General features: G+C 36.4%; 1 protein-coding gene and 1 long non-coding RNA gene across 2 annotated transcripts; one reads left to right on the top strand and one right to left on the bottom strand.

Moving 5' to 3' along the window:
• Positions 1-2,907: 2,907 nt before the first annotated feature.
• On the bottom strand, positions 2,908-10,980 carry LOC118804494 (golgin subfamily A member 6-like protein 22). The gene is made up of 2 exons (XM_036564981.1): positions 10,884-10,980; positions 2,908-5,443 (listed from the first exon to the last, which is right to left on the bottom strand). The coding sequence occupies exons 1-2, from the start codon at positions 10,978-10,980 to the stop codon at positions 3,492-3,494; spliced, it is 2,049 nt and encodes a 682-aa protein (XP_036420874.1). The 3' UTR covers positions 2,908-3,491.
• A 2,345-nt stretch (positions 10,981-13,325) lies between these two features.
• Positions 13,326-15,124, top strand: LOC118804526. Its single transcript, XR_005006991.1, has 3 exons — positions 13,326-13,723; positions 14,283-14,320; positions 15,044-15,124. It is a non-coding gene; the product is annotated as an uncharacterized LOC118804526 (long non-coding RNA).
• The last annotated feature ends 2,383 nt before the right edge of the window (positions 15,125-17,507 follow it).

Raw genomic sequence — 17,507 nt, forward strand, 5'->3', positions numbered from 1 at the left:
TTTATAAATTCACCCATTTACGCCCAAAGATTAGCTGTGTATTTAGAAAGATTTGTGTACATGCACAAATTTGTTTGTTTGAGAGAAAGCGAGAGGGAGAGAGAGGGAGTGAGAGGTAGAGAGAGAGGAAATATTTGTAATATTATACATTTTACAAATATGTATAATGTTATACAAATAACATTATTTGGTTATTATCATTTTGCTCATTTAAGAGAATCTAACGTCTCACTCCTCACTGCATTGCTATATGCAGGTTAAATGTTTCAGTGGTATCATGCAGCTCATTTTCAAGTACCAGTCAGAACACGAATGACACATAATCATATCCCGATAAGGAGAAAACAAGTCATAACTAGCTACCATTTAACTTTACCCACAGAGATAGATGGAGTGCTGCAGGTTTATGGCTGGAAAGTAATTTTATTAAAACAAAAAAAAAAAAAACAATTTTGACAACTCAAAGAAGAGTGAGTGAGCAGGTGTGTAGCAGGGTAAGACATCAGAGTGTCACTCGCTAGATCTAATCAGATAGTCATTTGTTCTGATTCTAGCAGGTAACACTTTATTTGATGGTCCACTGTAAATACTTTGTAGATGCTCAGTATATTTCTAAGTAATATTCAACTAAATATCTATTAAATGCAACTTGAGTGTGGAAGATTCTATCAAATCTATCCCTAAACCTAACTCTAACCATATAGTTGTTGATAATCAACTGGGTGTCACCAAAAATTTTGTTCATGAGTTTCATCTATAGATCATCTATAGTGGACCATCGAAATAAAGAAAAAAAAAAACATTCAATCACATTTAGAGTGTAACATGCTTAAAAAGTATTAGCAAAGATGTATTTCATTTGATCCTCAATCTCACCTTACAGATGATACTACATCAGTATTAGTATTTTTGCCAGAGAAATACAAATCAGTAAAAACAATCAAATTTGCTGTTGTCACTAATGATTTTAATAATATAAATTTACTATATGATGATCAGTGAATTTATAAAGTTTAGAGGCTGTAAATATAAGATTTATGGTCTCTAAAGTTGATACCTATGTCTAAAAAATTCTACTAAGTAAAAATATTATTTTTTCCACAGCAAAAATTATTAGGCTTAATCCCATTTCTGTAGCTTATACCTACAAAATGAAGAAGAACTCCCCTGATAATGAATCCAGATATAACAAAAGGTAACCAGAATGTGTTTTCTGTAAGACAGAATGTAGTGGAACATTAATAGCAAATGTATTTTTTCAAGAAAATTATACAAAAGAAAGGAAACATTTACAGCTTCCCAAAGATATTAAAAGAAAAACAATACAGAAAAATAAGTAAATTAATATGATACATTTCCATAAACACACATAATTCCACAGAAAGTCTTTAATAAAGCTCACATAAGGCTGAAAAAAATAAACCAAATATGCAAATAGATTAAAGACAGTGAAAAGGGGGAAGGACACCCACAGTTCTCTCCTCACTAGAGGATTTGGACAAATCAGGCAATTGTTTTCTAGTCTTTTTTTCTCCTACATGCAGCAAAGGGTCTTTTCATAAAAAAGCAAGTGAGAGAAATGAGGTTTTGTAAGATAACAAAATAACTGCAATATTATGCCTGTGTTCATTAGCATTGAAGTTCCTAGTAAATAAGCCACTATGCTGGCCACTCCGTCCACTGCAGTGTCAGTGGACTGTCAGTAATTAGTGCCACTTTTAGTAAATCTGCCCCTTATTGTCTTTCTTGTAATACCCTTACTACTGTTATAACATTAACCCTAAATGTATTTCCTTCAACACACTACTGCTGTAACTTTAACTCTACATGTATTTCTTTCAACTCAACCTTAAATATAAATAAGTAACCCCTCCCAATTACTAAAAAATATGTCATATTTTCATAACAGTGTGGAAACATACATGGGGGAAATCTAGGACTTTTCAGTGTTTTTTCCCAGAGTCATACATTTAGTTGACAATCAGGAAACCTGTCTGTCAACTGATCTTCCCTCATACAGCAACATACAGCATATCCCTACAATACATCAAATACAAAGTGATGCCTGCAAATGCTCCTCTGTGAATTGTTGTTTTTTTCTTATTTTTAAACCAGGCGCTCTCTAGACATGCAAGACAGCTGCATATGAAGTGCATTTTCATTATGATTCTTTTTTGGCCACTTGTCTTTATGTAAGCATGAGCAAAACAGTGGGTTTTGTAAGGGAGGATGAAAGTAATTGATGAAATGAGCCTCTGATGCCAAACATGCAGTGCCTTGCAAAAGTATTTAACTACCCTTAAACGTCTTCAGATTTTTATTGCAAACCAGTATGTTCTTAAGGTAAATTTTCAAAGGCAAAATTAATTGTCAGCAATTCTTGAAAAAATTAAATAAAAACTAATAAATGCTACTTGCATAAATATTCCACTCCTTCAGACTAGTACTTGGCAGAAGCACTTTTGCTGCAATGGTGGCTATAAGTCTGTTGGGGTAAGCATTTACCAGCTTTGCATGCTGTTTGATGGTGATTTTTACCCATTCTTCCTGGCAGATTTCATGCAGGTTGTTCAGGTTTGTTGACACTTTTGCAATTTTCTAATAGTGCCACAGAATCAATAGTGGGTTGACATCTGGACTTTAACTTGGTCACTGTAGAACACTTCACTCCTGTGTTGCTTTGGCCTTGTGCTTTGAATCACTGTCCTGCTGAAAGTGAGGTCTCTCCCAAGCAAGCTGTCTTGCAGTATCTCCCTGTATTTGCAGCATCCACACATGATAATGCTGTGGGGTTGTTTTCGAGGTGTTAGGCTCGGCCCCTTAGTTCCAGTGAAAGGAAATCTTAATGCCCCAGCATTTTAAGATATTTTGGACAATTGTACACTTCCAACTTTGTGGGAACAGTTTGGGGAAAGTCCTATCCGTTCCAGCATGACTGAGCCGCAGAGCACAAAGCATGGTCCATAAAGGCATGGCTAGGTGAGTTTGGTGTGGAAGAACTTCACTGGACCGCACAGAGTCCTGACTTTAACCCCATCAAACACCTTTGCGATGAACTAGAACGGAGATTGTGAGCCAGGCCCTCTCGTCCAACATCAGTGTCTGACCTCACAAATGCTCTTCTGGATAAATGAGCAAAAATTACCACAGACCCACTCCGAAGTATTGTAGAAAGCTTCCCAGAAGAGTAGAAGCTGTTATTGCTGCAAAGGGGGACCAACTCCATATTAATGCCTATGGATTTAGAATGTGACATCATTTCAATTGCTTGATTCCATTTCAGGGCTCAAAAACAGTGATTTTATTCCTTATTTTTGCCTGCGCAGAAATACGAGAAGTGGTGGGGTATGAAAACTTTGTCACAACAAACAGAAGGAATAAGTGGGAATATATAAGAAATTTGAATTTAAAATTACCATCATCATTGATTGAACTGGTAGTTTTGTCTCTGAAGTATCAGGCTGTACTTTGATCATGATTTACAGTTAGCCTTATTGAATTAAACACTTTGACTTTTTACGTTTCAGTTTCTCAACTTCTGCTCGTAGTTCTTTCATTTCCTCAGTTCTCTGGCAGTCAGCGAGTTGATACTGTCTCTCCAAAGCTTCATACTCTTTTTGGTGCTTTTCTATAAGTTCCAGAAGGTGCTTATCTTTCTTGTCTTTGAACTCGTTGAACTCTTCTGCCTGTTTCCTGGCCTCGTCTTCATAGTTATTCTTCATCTCTGTCATTTTCTGATCAAAATCCTTTGTCATTTCCTCACGCTCCCTCTCTTGTCTCTCTCTTCTAGCTCTGTCTTCTGTCTCTCTCTTCTCTCTCTCCTCCAGGTGTTCTCTCTCTATCTCCTTTGTGAGTTTCTGCAGCTTTTGAAATTCTTCTTCTCTTCTTTCATCATCCTCACGCTTTCTTTTTGCAGTTTCTTCATTCCTTATTCGCTCCAGTTTTTCCTGCTGTTTTTTCATTTCAGCTATCACTGCATGTTTTTTCCCCTCGTACTCTCTCTCTTTTTCCTGATACTCTGTCTTCTTCCATTGATGTTTCTCCTGCTCTCTCCTGCGTCTTTCTTCCTCCCACTCCTTTTCAAATTTCTCTGTCATTCTCTCCTGTTCGAGTTGTTTTGCTCTGAGCTCTTCTTCATGTCTCTGCTTTCTAAGACGTTCTTCTTCCTCTCGTTCTTTCATCTGTTTGTTCATCTTTTCTTCCCATTCCCTTTGTTTACGTTTGAGGTCCTCTTGTATCTCTTTTCTCTGATGTTCAGCCTCTTTAATTTTTCTCTCCCAGCTGCGCCTCTCATCCTCTTCTTCTTTTCTTCTCCTGCACGCCTCTAAAGCTCTCTTTTGTAGATCTTCCTCCTGCCTCTTTCTCAGCTCCTCCATGGCTCGCTTCTGCTCCTTTATGAAATTGTCTGTATCCTGTTTGTATCTCTCTTCTTTCTTTTTATCCTCCTCATCTCTGTCCTTTAGCTGCTTTTCAAATTCAGCTCTCTGCTTTTTATTCTCTCTTTCCAGCTCATTAATTCTCTGATGCCATTTCTCCATTTGCTTTTTTTCATCCTCCAATCTTATCTTGTCTTCCATCTCCCTCTTCCTCTCCTCTGCTTCATTCTTTTCCTCAAACTCTTTTTGAAGAGCTTCGATCTTTTCTCTGAACTTCCTCTCTATTTGCTGTTTTTCTTCCCCAACTTTTAGTTTTTCTTCTTCCAGTCTCTTCCTCATCTCTTCCATTACAATGATGTATTTGGCTTTCAGTTTCTCCTTCTCAGCTTGAATCTCTTTCTCTCTCTCTTTCAGAATTTCTTCCATTTTCTTTTTGATGCACATTTCTGCCTCTTGGAACATTTCGTTTGTAAAACATTGGCCTCTGTTTGAGTTTATCACCATGTCTATCTGTCTTAAAAGCTCTTTTTTTCTGTTTTCTTTTTCATTGTTATTAAAAGCTAGGATCCTGTTTCCACAGTCTCTGAGCAGCTTCTTGATTTGTTCATTGTTACTTTTCTCTATATATTGATCTATTGACTGATTTCCCAGCTCATCTCTTCTAGTGAACAGCACGATGCTGAAATTTGCAGCGTTTGGACCAAAGATCTTTTTCATCAGATCTAAAGTGTCTAATTCCTCTCTGGTGATTCTTCCTAAACTCAGCACAATGATGAAAGCATGAGGTCCAGGAGCTGACAGTGAGATGCACTTTGCCACTTCTTCTATTACTGCTTCATTTGTCAGTGAGGTGTCAAAGAGTCCTGGAGTGTCAACAACAGCGACTGACTTCCCCAGAACTTCACCAACTCCTTTCTGGCAAACATTCGTCACAGAATCCATACTAGCTTCACTCACAAATTCATCTCTTCCCAGGATGGTGTTTCCTGTTGCACTCTTCCCACTTCCTGTCCTTCCAATCAGTACTATCCTCAAACACTCCGAACCCTTTGGTGGATCTTTGTGTCCTACAATTGACAGCAAAAGTCATATGCAATTCATATTTTATGTACATGTTATGTTATGTTAGCTGTCTAGCACAGCATATAAGAGTTGAAATTAAGTAAAGATCAGAGTTGTTCAGATTATGTTCAGCTTTAATTGAGGATGAGGGCATTTACATCAAAATTTGCTGAACATGGTTGATGAGGTATGTATGATATGTCTAAAATGGTTGTAATTCCTATAGTGAACATAAATACATTTACATCAAAGCTGAAAGTCTGAAATTTGAGCTCATATTGATTATTTGGTTCCAACTCCAATACAGCATATTACACACGTATAAATACAATCGACTACATAATTATTGGCACCCTTAAAACATAAAATGTACACGGACTTGCCGCTTCATGAAGTACACCTCCTTGTATCTACACTCATTGTCCATTTTATCAGCTCTACCACTGCATGATAACTGATGTTTTTGGAAATTTAATGACCTGCACATTTCTTTGAAGTGTCCAAGACATGGACAGGAATTTCTTAATCTCGTACATGCTTTATAGCAACATAAAATGCCAACATATGTTGGTCCCTTGTTTGAGTGCAATTAAGCTACATATTATGTTAGAAAAAATCTTTTTGGAATAGTTCAAAATAATATATAATTTGAAAATGAATATTTCTTGCCATTTTTATTGTGAGCGAAAGATTTGTATTGTTTTTTTGTTTATGTAACCATAAAACTATGACAATGGAAAAGTCACCAACAATGTCTACAAATAAGCAATTCTCTCTTAAGATTAACCATGAATAATTTATGGTATTTGGATCTGGGTTTGATGTAGATAATATTTAATTATATTAATGTCACTATAATTTACACAATCTGCATGCGTTGAGCGTTGGTGCATACATTTTTATTACTGAGTTTCTGTGTTTGGACAGGAAATACATTTTGTTTTTTGGCTGTGGATTTGACAAACGTGATCAATGTAATTTCACAAGTACTAATTTATGTCTTGTTTGTTCCATGACATATTTCACCTCAAACAATTACTCACATAAATGGACCAATCAGATAAGAGGGATTTAAAAGACCGCCATTTTACACATCAAGTTAGTCATCAATGGAAAATCTTTCTCCAGCACTGTTTTGTTGCAGACGTGTATTTGAGCCAGTTATTTGTTGTTATTTTGAGTCTTCGGGAGGTGCTGAACAAACTGTGTTCATTTTGAGGAGCAGAAAGAACACGAACTTTGTCTTTCACCCAAAAACAGCAAGCAAACTACTGTCCAAAAGCTGTGCTAAGTTGACATTAGCATTAACATAAGCTACCTAATGTCAGTGGAGTGGTGTCTCATGTGCTGAAAATGGGTGGAAAATGGTTTAAATTTCCTTCTCTGAATCTGTTTCCATCTATGCCCAAGCTACACTCAATTTACTCTGAGATTTCTGACTTTATTTGAGTTTATTGTGAATGTATGTAGAGTCTGTGTATTAAATAAAATGAAACTTAATGACAGCTAGCCAACTAACCTGTTTTTGTCTGCAAAGGATTTGCATCCCAAAATCATTACTAGCTTAGCCAATCAACATAATTTGCTCTAGCTTCAATATAGAAGCAGTGGTAGAGTACAACTGTGTATTGTTGATTGGCTTTAAAAAATGCATTTTCCCCTTTGTTTTTGTTGGTTTGACTTCTACAGGTTTAATTTGCCCCACAATAAAGTTGTCACTTCCTTTCAGTTCAAGGAAGCATCTGTTCAATTTTCAGACATTTCTCATTATATGCTCAGATGTAAGTAAAGACCTTTCCCAGCTAGCATTTTTAATGTGGCATTTAGATGAAGCCCACATACCTCATGGAATGATGGCACATAAGTGGGCCAGATGTGGTTGCCCGAAAGCAGCCTGTTACTGCCATTACGGGGCCACATCTCAGCCACCTTTAAACCACCACTGCCAAAACTGACACACCACTCAAAATCATAGTACAAAAACCAGGTCATTACAAAAACTACTCTGTTGGGTGGGAATGTCGCAGGGTGCCATGTAGCTAAGGGAGAGATGGTGTTTAACACTCTTGGACTACTAGCTGTAGATGGCTAAACTGTTGATGAGTTTTAAACTAATGATTTCTGGATAAAGGAGCAAATGCTTTAGTCCACTGGACTTCACAGGTACTAACATGTCCAAAATGTTTACTACACTATGAAAATGATTTGTTTAATTTAAAATAAGTGACATGCCTCACAGAAAAGTTCAGTGAACCTCAGATCAGTTTTGTCGTTTAATGAACACAAAATTTTAAGCAGCCTCAGATCATTGTAAACTAAATCTGAATTAAACTGCAAACTAGGATATTGTGGTTGTGTTCCTAGTACTGAGGCAGATTGTGTTGAATTAATTAAAATTAGCATTTTAATCTGGCATTTCTCTTTGTTGAAATAACAAATAAAATATCACAAAAGCTAAAACATTTTGGGTTGGAGTTTTACAGTGTACTGTGCCATATATGGCCAAGATCTGAATGTAAACTATGCTCCCCCACAGTCCTGCTAATCCCTGTTTAAAATATAAATGATTATCATGTAGCTCATATCAGCCCTGGTAAAGTTTGCCAGAAGTGGCCCAGATCTGTTTTTAATATTTTAATTTTATATGTGTGCCACTTTTAGCTCACACACAGTTAGCCAGTTATCCCACGTCCGCATGCCATTTGGGTTTAATGATAATGTTTTAATGATAAACATGTATTTTTATTCTAACTAGGCTAAGACCTGCTCTGTGGTGGGCCTGTGGGGGTCCTGACCTTTGAAGAACAGTGTAAAAAGGAGATAATTATTCCCCGAATCAGATGGACTGCAGTCTGTAATTGTAGAACTATAACGTGCCCCTATATGATAAGTGGACCTGATAAAATAGATACAAGGACACTAAAGACATTTTGGTTCAAGATCAAAAGGTGAATATGAGACAACTGAACAAAATTTCAGCTTTTATTTTCTGATATTTAGATCTAAATGTCTTAACTTAGAACATGGCATATTTTGTTTAAACTTACCCATTTTTCAAGTGAGTGAAAATATTGTAATGACAGATGTTTTTGTTGCCCAAATGTGCCCTTTTAGATTGATAACTATTAATAGCTCTGAATGTCTACTCTTGTTTTGAGCCCTGGATTTTGCTTGCATTTGCTGTTATAAACAACAAACCAACATGAAGACCAGAGAGCTGTAAATGGAAGAAAAGCAGGCCACCATTTTGGAGCTGTGAAAAGAGGGAAATCAGTCAGAGCCATTGTACAATCATTGGACACAGGTAATACAACAATTTGGAATTTCTTAAAAAGCAACCTCTGGACTACTAACAACCAGACATCGAACTAATTGGCCAAGAAAAACAACAGCGGCTGATCAAAGAAAGATTATTAGAGTTGTGAAAAAAAAACTCAAAAACAAGTCAGTGACATCACCAACCTCCACAGGGCAGTGGTGAAGGTATCACAATTCATCGATAGAAGAAGACTTAGAAAACAGAAATTTATAGAGAAGAACGCAGCAGTTTGGTGATGTCAGTGGGTCGCTGGTTTGATGCAGTTATTCCAAGCAAGGGATATGCAACCAAATATTAAGTGTAATTTATTTCAATTTAATCAAACTGATCTGTTCCTATACTTTCGCTCATCTAAAAAGTGGCTAGTCTGCCACCGAAGGTGCCATGTTCTAAGTTCTTTAACACAACTAGAGTAAATATCAGGAAATAACAGCTGAAATTCTAAATCATCGTCTCATATTCATCTTTTAATCTCTAACCGAAATGTCTTCAGTGCAGAGCAAAAACAAAAGAATTGGCCTTGCCGTTCCAATATTTTCAAAGAATATATATATATATATATATCCTTTGAAAATATACTGTATATATATTGTAGTGAACACCACCGTCTGGTTGAGCCAAAATCACCCTGTTTAGAAGAACTCTCCACATGACCCGAACTAAAAACTTTGGCTCCGCAAAGTCTGAGGTAGAAGCCATAAAACAGGATTAAGTTGCCATCAAGTTTTACAGCTTAAAAGGACGGTGCCTTGGGAATCTGGACACTGTGGGAGGTTAGCAACCCCCCTTTGCTCCATATGGCATACCAGGCAGCTATAAATCCTTGCCTGGAATCCAACTACAGGCCTCACCAAACGTTTAACTAAACTTGTGAATTACAAGAAATCAAGTTTCTAAAGTGTGCACCAATACAGAATTGCCACCATTCAACGGGGTACATTTCAAGAAGTCTGGAGACACCAAGAACAAGGTTGTTACGAGAATCTATAACAAAGTTAGCCTTTTTAGATTTTTTTTAGACCACAACAGCTCCAAGTGGTGAGAATGAGGCACAACACACCACCACCATAAGGACATGTGCTTATAAAGAGCCCAAGAAAACTTGTTGCATTGTCTGCTTGATTATCAACATTTATATAATCTGTAAGCACTATTACTTGTTTTATTAATCTTATTATGTGTATTACCTAAATATTACCTTATCTTTTTCTACTATTAAGTGCTAGGACTACGCAGTGTATAACTTTGATAACAGAGACAACCATTTCATTGTAATGAGTTTAGACCATTGACCAATATGTATCCTGAATGTGGTTTTCTTTTCTTTTCTTTCTTGTGTTCCTTTTCTTTTGTTGTCGGTTTTATTTCTTCATATATTAGGTCATATTCAGCTATTACAGGCAAATATTACCTGTGTTCTTTAACATGTGTTGTGTATCAGGTAGCAAGGGTTAAACTCTCTCTTAGAAACATACCTGAATATCCTAGTTGTTCATTCCTTGATTTTGGAAGTTAAACCAATTTGATGATATAAGAATAATGTTTCTTTTCCTTTGTTTAAAATTAACTGAAACAAAGAAGGCAGTGATTCTGGGAAAGGCATTCCTAAAATTATGCACAACCAATCAGAGTTTGAAACAATGAATAGCTAGTTAACCTTAGGTGAGGAGAACCTATCAGCACTCTGGCTCCACCTCCAAAGGGTAGGGCCTACAGTCGAGCAAAACCAGAATGCACCGCAAATTTCGGGAGTTCTGCGTTCTCAAGAAGAAGATAGCTAAATTTCTAAGTTTGTGCCGGCCTTGGTCAGAAAGACAGGTCAGAAGTTTTAGAATGCTAACATTTCAGATCTGAAACCTTTATTTGTTTTCGTAACTTGTCTGTTCATCTACACACCTTAAGTTTAAACCACCCTTAGAGAAGGAAGGTGGATGGCTCTCGTCTGGCCAGGAGAAGTCGTTCATGTTATCAACTCTGCTAAAGGTAGTTAGTTAGTTAAATTAGTATCACCAGCCTCAGAACCCTGATTGCAGTCTAAACCTAACCAGCAGAGTGGGAGCAGTTCTGACGCCACGGAGACCTGGCATCGCACCCAGAGCCACGCACTGATCTGTGAGCAGACTGACCATCGAAAGGCTGCCCAAGCTCCACCCTCAAACGGCCACAAGACGCTCCCACCCAATCACTGACGGAAAGGCGCATGCCCGCACGGAGACGCAGCATCCACGACCAGTGAGGAGAGGAACCAATGTGTGAGCTCCAGCCTTCGATCGAGCCGGTCCTGAGACGACCCCTCCTGAAATCAGCCCCCGACTCCCACATAAGCTGGTTCCATCAATTTGCAGTCAGGGCCCTGACGCCAATTTATTTAATAAGAGAACTTTTATAGGTACATCCAGCCATATAGTTATTCCTGTCCATACTTAGATTAATCCTCTAGAGGCTCTTTCATGTCTAAGTTTCGAGCGACTTCCCAAGAACCACACTGCCTCATACCATTTAACTGTGAATCACTTTACCCTAGCTATTTTGTCCTTTTGACTTTTTTTTGTTGTTTGTTTGTTGTTTTGTTTTGTTTTATTTTCTGTTGTTTATCATTAAATGTAGTGCAAAAGTAGTTGATATTTAGCCAATAAATTCCCTTTTCTGAGGCATCCTTGGTGCGAACGTTTCTCTCTCTTACCCTGGTCTGTAGACAAATAAATCCGGGTTACCTCACACCCTTATCTAAGGTTCTAGCAATAATAACATTAAAATTGCAAAACCCGTTACATTGCATATTCCTTAGAACAAGCAAAACTATAATTTCACTTAATAAAATAACTTAAAACAACTAAAAATGTATACAGATAGTTAAAGAACCTTATAACAACTTGTATTGAATATACATTTTTTATTTTAAAATGAAATTCATGATGATTCTAAATATTCATATTCATAAACATTTTATAAAATACAAAAAATGTTTCACAAGTTGAAACTTAGGGGTTAGAGTTTGGTACATCACTCTCAACAGAAATAAATAAATACAAAATCATCGTCCCAATAAATGATGATTTTTTATGTATATAGCTTAGTACCATCTCAATTAATGCATTGGGTTTAAATAGATCATAACAATCATTGTAAATATTTGAGGTCTGGATACTTAATTTTTTAAAATAGTGTTTTACTGTGTGACAGCAGTTTAAAATAATTCTGTAGAATTGTTCATATAACAAGTGCTAGTATATCATAACCACATACTCAGCTGTCACTGTGTCTTAAGATGTCTTAAGATGTCTTGACAGTATTTATAAGATGTCTTGAGACATTTTTTTATGCCAAGACGTCTCAAGAACGTATTAAGACGTATGAGTGAAGACACTGTCTTTGTCTTGAGACATGAAAGTTAACGTCTTAAGACAAAGAAGTATTTATTTTGTGTGTCTTGAAGACGAGGCATGACTTAAGACATCACTTTGTCTTAAGACATAGAGATGTTGTGTCTTAAGAAAGATCAGTTGAGACCAAAGAGTAGTCCATTACAAAAGGTCCTGTGGTATGAGTGTGGTATTCCTGTGGTACTGCCAAACTGAAAATTACTACTGAGGATTACCACAGCACTGCCTAATGTACAATATAATGAGAATATAACTATATAAGAGAGAATATAAGTATGTCCTCAAGAAACAGCCTGCTGTAATCTTATGTTTTTTTGTGTGATATTACTAAAAGAACATTCACTAAGGTTTACTTGCTGTACTTTTGTGATTCTTTTTTTTTTTTGTATGTTTTGTTTTTTGATTGTTGCAGAAATGTGTTTGCAAAATAGCAAAAGAAAAAATCAATTCCTAAACCATTTACCTTACCTTAAAATGTTTAAACTCATTTCCTTATATCATTGAAGTTCATGGTAGAATAACTTTTAATTTGTAACATTTACCAAAGGAGATAATCACAGTCAGTCACAGCCTTTTGCTCATTTGCAGAAAACATGCTATGATTAAAACAACATTGATCTATTTTCAAATGTACAACTGTAACCAGAGACATCAAGCTAGGAACCAAGATAAAACAACTTTGAGCTAATAGGAAGTAAATGTACTTAACAGCTAACCTGAGTACTTTAGAGATCACATACCACCAAAACTTAATGCAAAAAAAGCACTTGGTTCACTCTCTTCAACATCTACACTTTTGTTTATTTTCTTAAGCAGATCAGGGCTGCCCAAAGTTAGACTTTTAATTTGTATAACTTTCAAAATTATTATCTCCAGTATTTGGAAAACACGAACAATAATAAACAAAAGTATTTGAGTAGTAATATATAAAGACCTGTATTGTTTCACCACGTAAAATTACATAATAAACAGATTTTTGTTTAAATGTCCAACTTCATACTTTGACTTTAATATATTAAGACATGGCCTCCAGTGATGCTGTATGATAATGCTGCACAGCTGTCTTATGTATTTGAAGGGTTTGCAGTTTTCTACTCTGTGTCTAGATTAAAAAAACAAACAAACAAAAACAAAGTAGCACAGTTCATTCAGTACAGCAGAGCCGTGCGAACGAGAAAAAAAAAAGATCTATGGGAGGACAAACAAAAGACTGGCGGGAGTTTAGACCAATCAGAGCGCGGGACTCCGCCTCTTGGACGTTCGGTTTTGAAGCGCGAGCGCTCTCCGCCGTTCCTCCGTTTAAAGCCAAACGCGGCCGTTACAGCCGTTACAGTGAGCGGGTCTCTCAGGTCGCTACCGCGGGCAGTTTATCGAGTTTGTTTAGCGAGTGTTAAACCTGATAAGACTCTCTTACACTCCTTACTAAGACAGCGCCGCCTGCCGGGTGACGCATTCAGCTCCCAGAAACGAGGAGTTTCAGCTGCGTAGCTGACTAACGATAACTACTGACTGGACCGAGTGGAGTGGAGACTGGTTTTACGACTGGAGTCCCGACTGCAGCGGTCAGAGTCTGCTTTTAAAAGGTGAGTGGTGACAAAATGAGATGAGCAGCCTCACTGACAGTCAGCTGGAGTAAACTTTTGTTTCTGTATTTCTGGGTTGATCTGCCGAGTGAAGACACCAGCGGTAGGTTAGCGTATGTCGTTAGCTAGCTAGCGGCTAAGCGGCGCGGCTGCGTCAGATCTCGCTTAGCACGCGCTCCAAATGAAAGACTGCCTCAGAAATAAACGTAAGACTGAACACAGTGCAGCAGGGTCAGCGCACTGATCACAGAGCAGCAGGGTCAGCACACTGAACAATACAACAATGAAACTGAACACAGTCCGTCAGTCTGTGTGGTTCAGAGAGGGTAGTAATAATTTTAATTTGCTCAGTTACATTTACTCTAGTAACGTCTTGGTGGATTTGTACTTTCTAGAGTATTTTTAAAATGTATTATCTGTGCTTTAGATTAATAATCTATGTTTTACTCGGCTACATTTATTAGTAATATATAATGACCAGTTTGTTTTGTGTTTTTCATTGTTATGCCTTACTGTTGTTGTTTTGCTGCATTTACCTCATGTGTCTGTTTTGTTTTAGATGTTTCTCATCAGAAATCATCTGAAGCTGAGCAACTGGTGAGACTCAAGTTTTAATTTTTTAAATGAAACTATAAGAATGTCAGACAGATGTTTAGATTTTGTGGGTATTTCAAACAAATATAATTCATGAAGTATTTATTGTAATACAGAAGAGCAGAATGTTTAGGTAAAGCTGGGTTACAGTATTCAAATATCTGCACTTTATTCATTCAATTTATTAATATGTTATTTGCCATTACAGCTGTGTTCAAAATATCGATATGGCAATATCACCAACACTGTGTCAATATTTATGAATTTACTTCTTCACAGTGCTTTAACGTGTAATACTGCAAGTCTCAGAGCCCTACAATTTATAGCATAAAGCATGTGGTAAACATGATCTAATAGAGTTCAGCTCTTATTAATAATCATTTCATGTAATAATTCTCTGTGAGAGAGATTAGAGGCATTGAACTCTTCAAACGCCTGGTTCTTGTCACTGCCACTGTGAACAACTCTGACTCTGTAAGTTTTTCCACAGTGGAACATTTTGTATCAAACTATTTTTTTGCATCTTAATGATGAAATTGTGCTTAAAAATCATGTAATTCTCCTTTAACACAGCTTTTAACAGATACAGATATCAGTACTAAGCTCACACCTGCCTCAATAGCAAATGATCATTTCTGTTACGTGTTGACTGAGGCATGTTAGAGGATGAAAACAATAGAATTGTGAATTATCTAATCAACTTTGTTGTTTTCAATCCTTCCCAAGGAACATTCTCTCTTTGGGCCTCATCCAGTATGGTGGCAGTCCATATCATTTTCAACACTCAACTGTGCTCTTACACAAGTGGCATCATCCTGATGCTTCTTTCATTACACTGAACATCATTGTCTGAACATCAGCTATGCGTGTGAGCTGGGTGCCACACTGAGTTCATGCATAGGTATTATTTAAAGCCTTGTCACATTTCTTTGTGTACTAAATGCCTGAGTTGATTTTAGATGAGTAAAATTATGTATACTGTACATTATATTCTACTTATAAAGGGAATATATAATGCTTTTCCTTTTATTTACTGTGTTATGTAGCTTTTTGTGCATGTAAGATACAAAGCTGAAAGTATATGCCAGAGGGAGAAACTCTTTCCCACAGAAACCACTTTTCTCAGCTGCCTGAGGCCTGGAGTTCCCCAGCCCTTTTCCTTTGTTACAAGATGATGTAATCCCATAACACAATCCTTATTGCCCACCTACCAGCGAGCTTTGCACGCCCTCACACAACGCAACGCATCTACCGGAGCCCGTGTATTGGCGGAACCACTCTGGTGCTTGATCAGTCAGAGCCAAGTGAGCGAGCTAACTAATCTGAGCATACTGGGCTCATCAGGAAGGAGAGGCTTAAAGACACTGGAGCTCTAACAGAGCGTTTCAGACAGAGGGTGAGTAAACAATTACAGTATGACAAAAATAATGTGTTTCTGGAACACTGAAGCATGTAAATGTATTATAGTCGACCCCAAAAATAAATTTATGAACACTGGAAATTAGCATAACAGGTCCCCTTTAAATTCAGCCTGCTTGTGTATGCAGATCCAAAAGTAATTTCAAATTTATTGTCTTAAAATTGATTTTTTAACAGATGCATTTTCCTCATATCTCTGACAAAGAAGACCAACACTGAGAAAAAACAGAGGAAGAAGCGATGGGCTGTGAATCTGACAGTTCTCTCACTCATCACGGATTTAACTCTAAAAGGAGAGATCGGTAACATTAGCAGTGCGATATCAGTAATGTTAGTGTTCAGGCATTACAGCATGGACATATGCACACTAAGTTATCTGTGTCCTGTTTCCTGTGTCCACATATGTCCACAGCTTGACTCTATTCCAGCTACCAGCACATCTGAGTCTGATATTAATTGTTTGACAGCTGATCATTATCTGGCTCAGGTATGTTATGAGTACTGCTGGGGTTCAGACCTCTGTATTACTCTGTTGGTCAGTTTTTCTTTTTAGTCCATATTAATTTGTCTTAAAATTGTTTCCTATCATTTATAATTGTTCATAGTACTATATTATTAATAACCTCAGCATAACTTATATACGGAATAACAGCAGACCTTAAAATCAGATTCATTGGTTTGTGGAACTGTGTATTTATTGCAGTATATTTCAAATTTCTACACAAAGTCAGTTAACATGTTTTTCTCTGTCTGTAGAACATATCAAATGTGATGACGCTATTGTACTATGCATATACACAGTTGTAAAAACAATAAACAATAACTGTAATTATATTTTTTGAAAGCTATGTGGGTGCTTTTTCATGGGCTATGCTTTGGATTGCAGAGTAAATTATTTGAATGTAGAAGTATTCTGAACTTTTAACAGATTAACAAGGAAATACAAAACTGTGAAATAGTGATTTTCCATACCCCTTTAAATTACTTTACTGTAATTTATGCATACTTATTATTGTTCTTGTTCTCCTTATTATTATTATTTTAAAAGTTGATAAAATGATACCTTCATTAAAAAATGAAGCAACTGTAAAATAGTCTGAAAAAAATGTATTTAACACATTTTACCACATTTTTAAAACATTAAGTGTTAATTACTATAAAAAGGTATTTAAAAGCACTGAATTAAATTTTTAAATTTTGCTGCAACGCTGTATTACAAAATAGTTGCATAAGAGTCTTCCCTCATACTACCACCATGTTGAAGGCATGGTATGAACTCACAAATAAACTTTCATCATATCACTGATTCCATAAACTTTTCTAATGCAACAGAAACATTTAAAGGAGAATTCCACATTTTTCTAAACTTGGCATAATTCTGTCATTGCGATGTAAACAAAATCATTTAGTGGTTTCATATAAAATGGCTTATTGTAGAGAAAGCTACAGACTGGGAACCATGTGCCTATTATTATTATTATTACTTTTGTTGTTAAATTTGTTCTGAAATGTATAAATGTAGTATGTACTGTATGCAATGTTTGTATGTTTATAAAATGATATGCAATATATTAAAATAAATGATACCATTATGCATCCTACATAGAACAAAAAAATGACAAAAAAAAAATTACTATAATTTTAGCTATAAATAATGTTACATTTTAAAATTCCCTTATTTAAAAGTAAAAGATTTATTTAAAAAAATGTAGGTAAAATTTAAAAATACATATTATACATCCTACATCTTGAGACGTCTTGAGATGTTATT

This window comes from Colossoma macropomum, unplaced genomic scaffold (assembly GCF_904425465.1).
Source record: "Colossoma macropomum unplaced genomic scaffold, Colossoma_macropomum, whole genome shotgun sequence".
Classification (NCBI taxonomy): domain Eukaryota; kingdom Metazoa; phylum Chordata; class Actinopteri; order Characiformes; family Serrasalmidae; genus Colossoma; species Colossoma macropomum.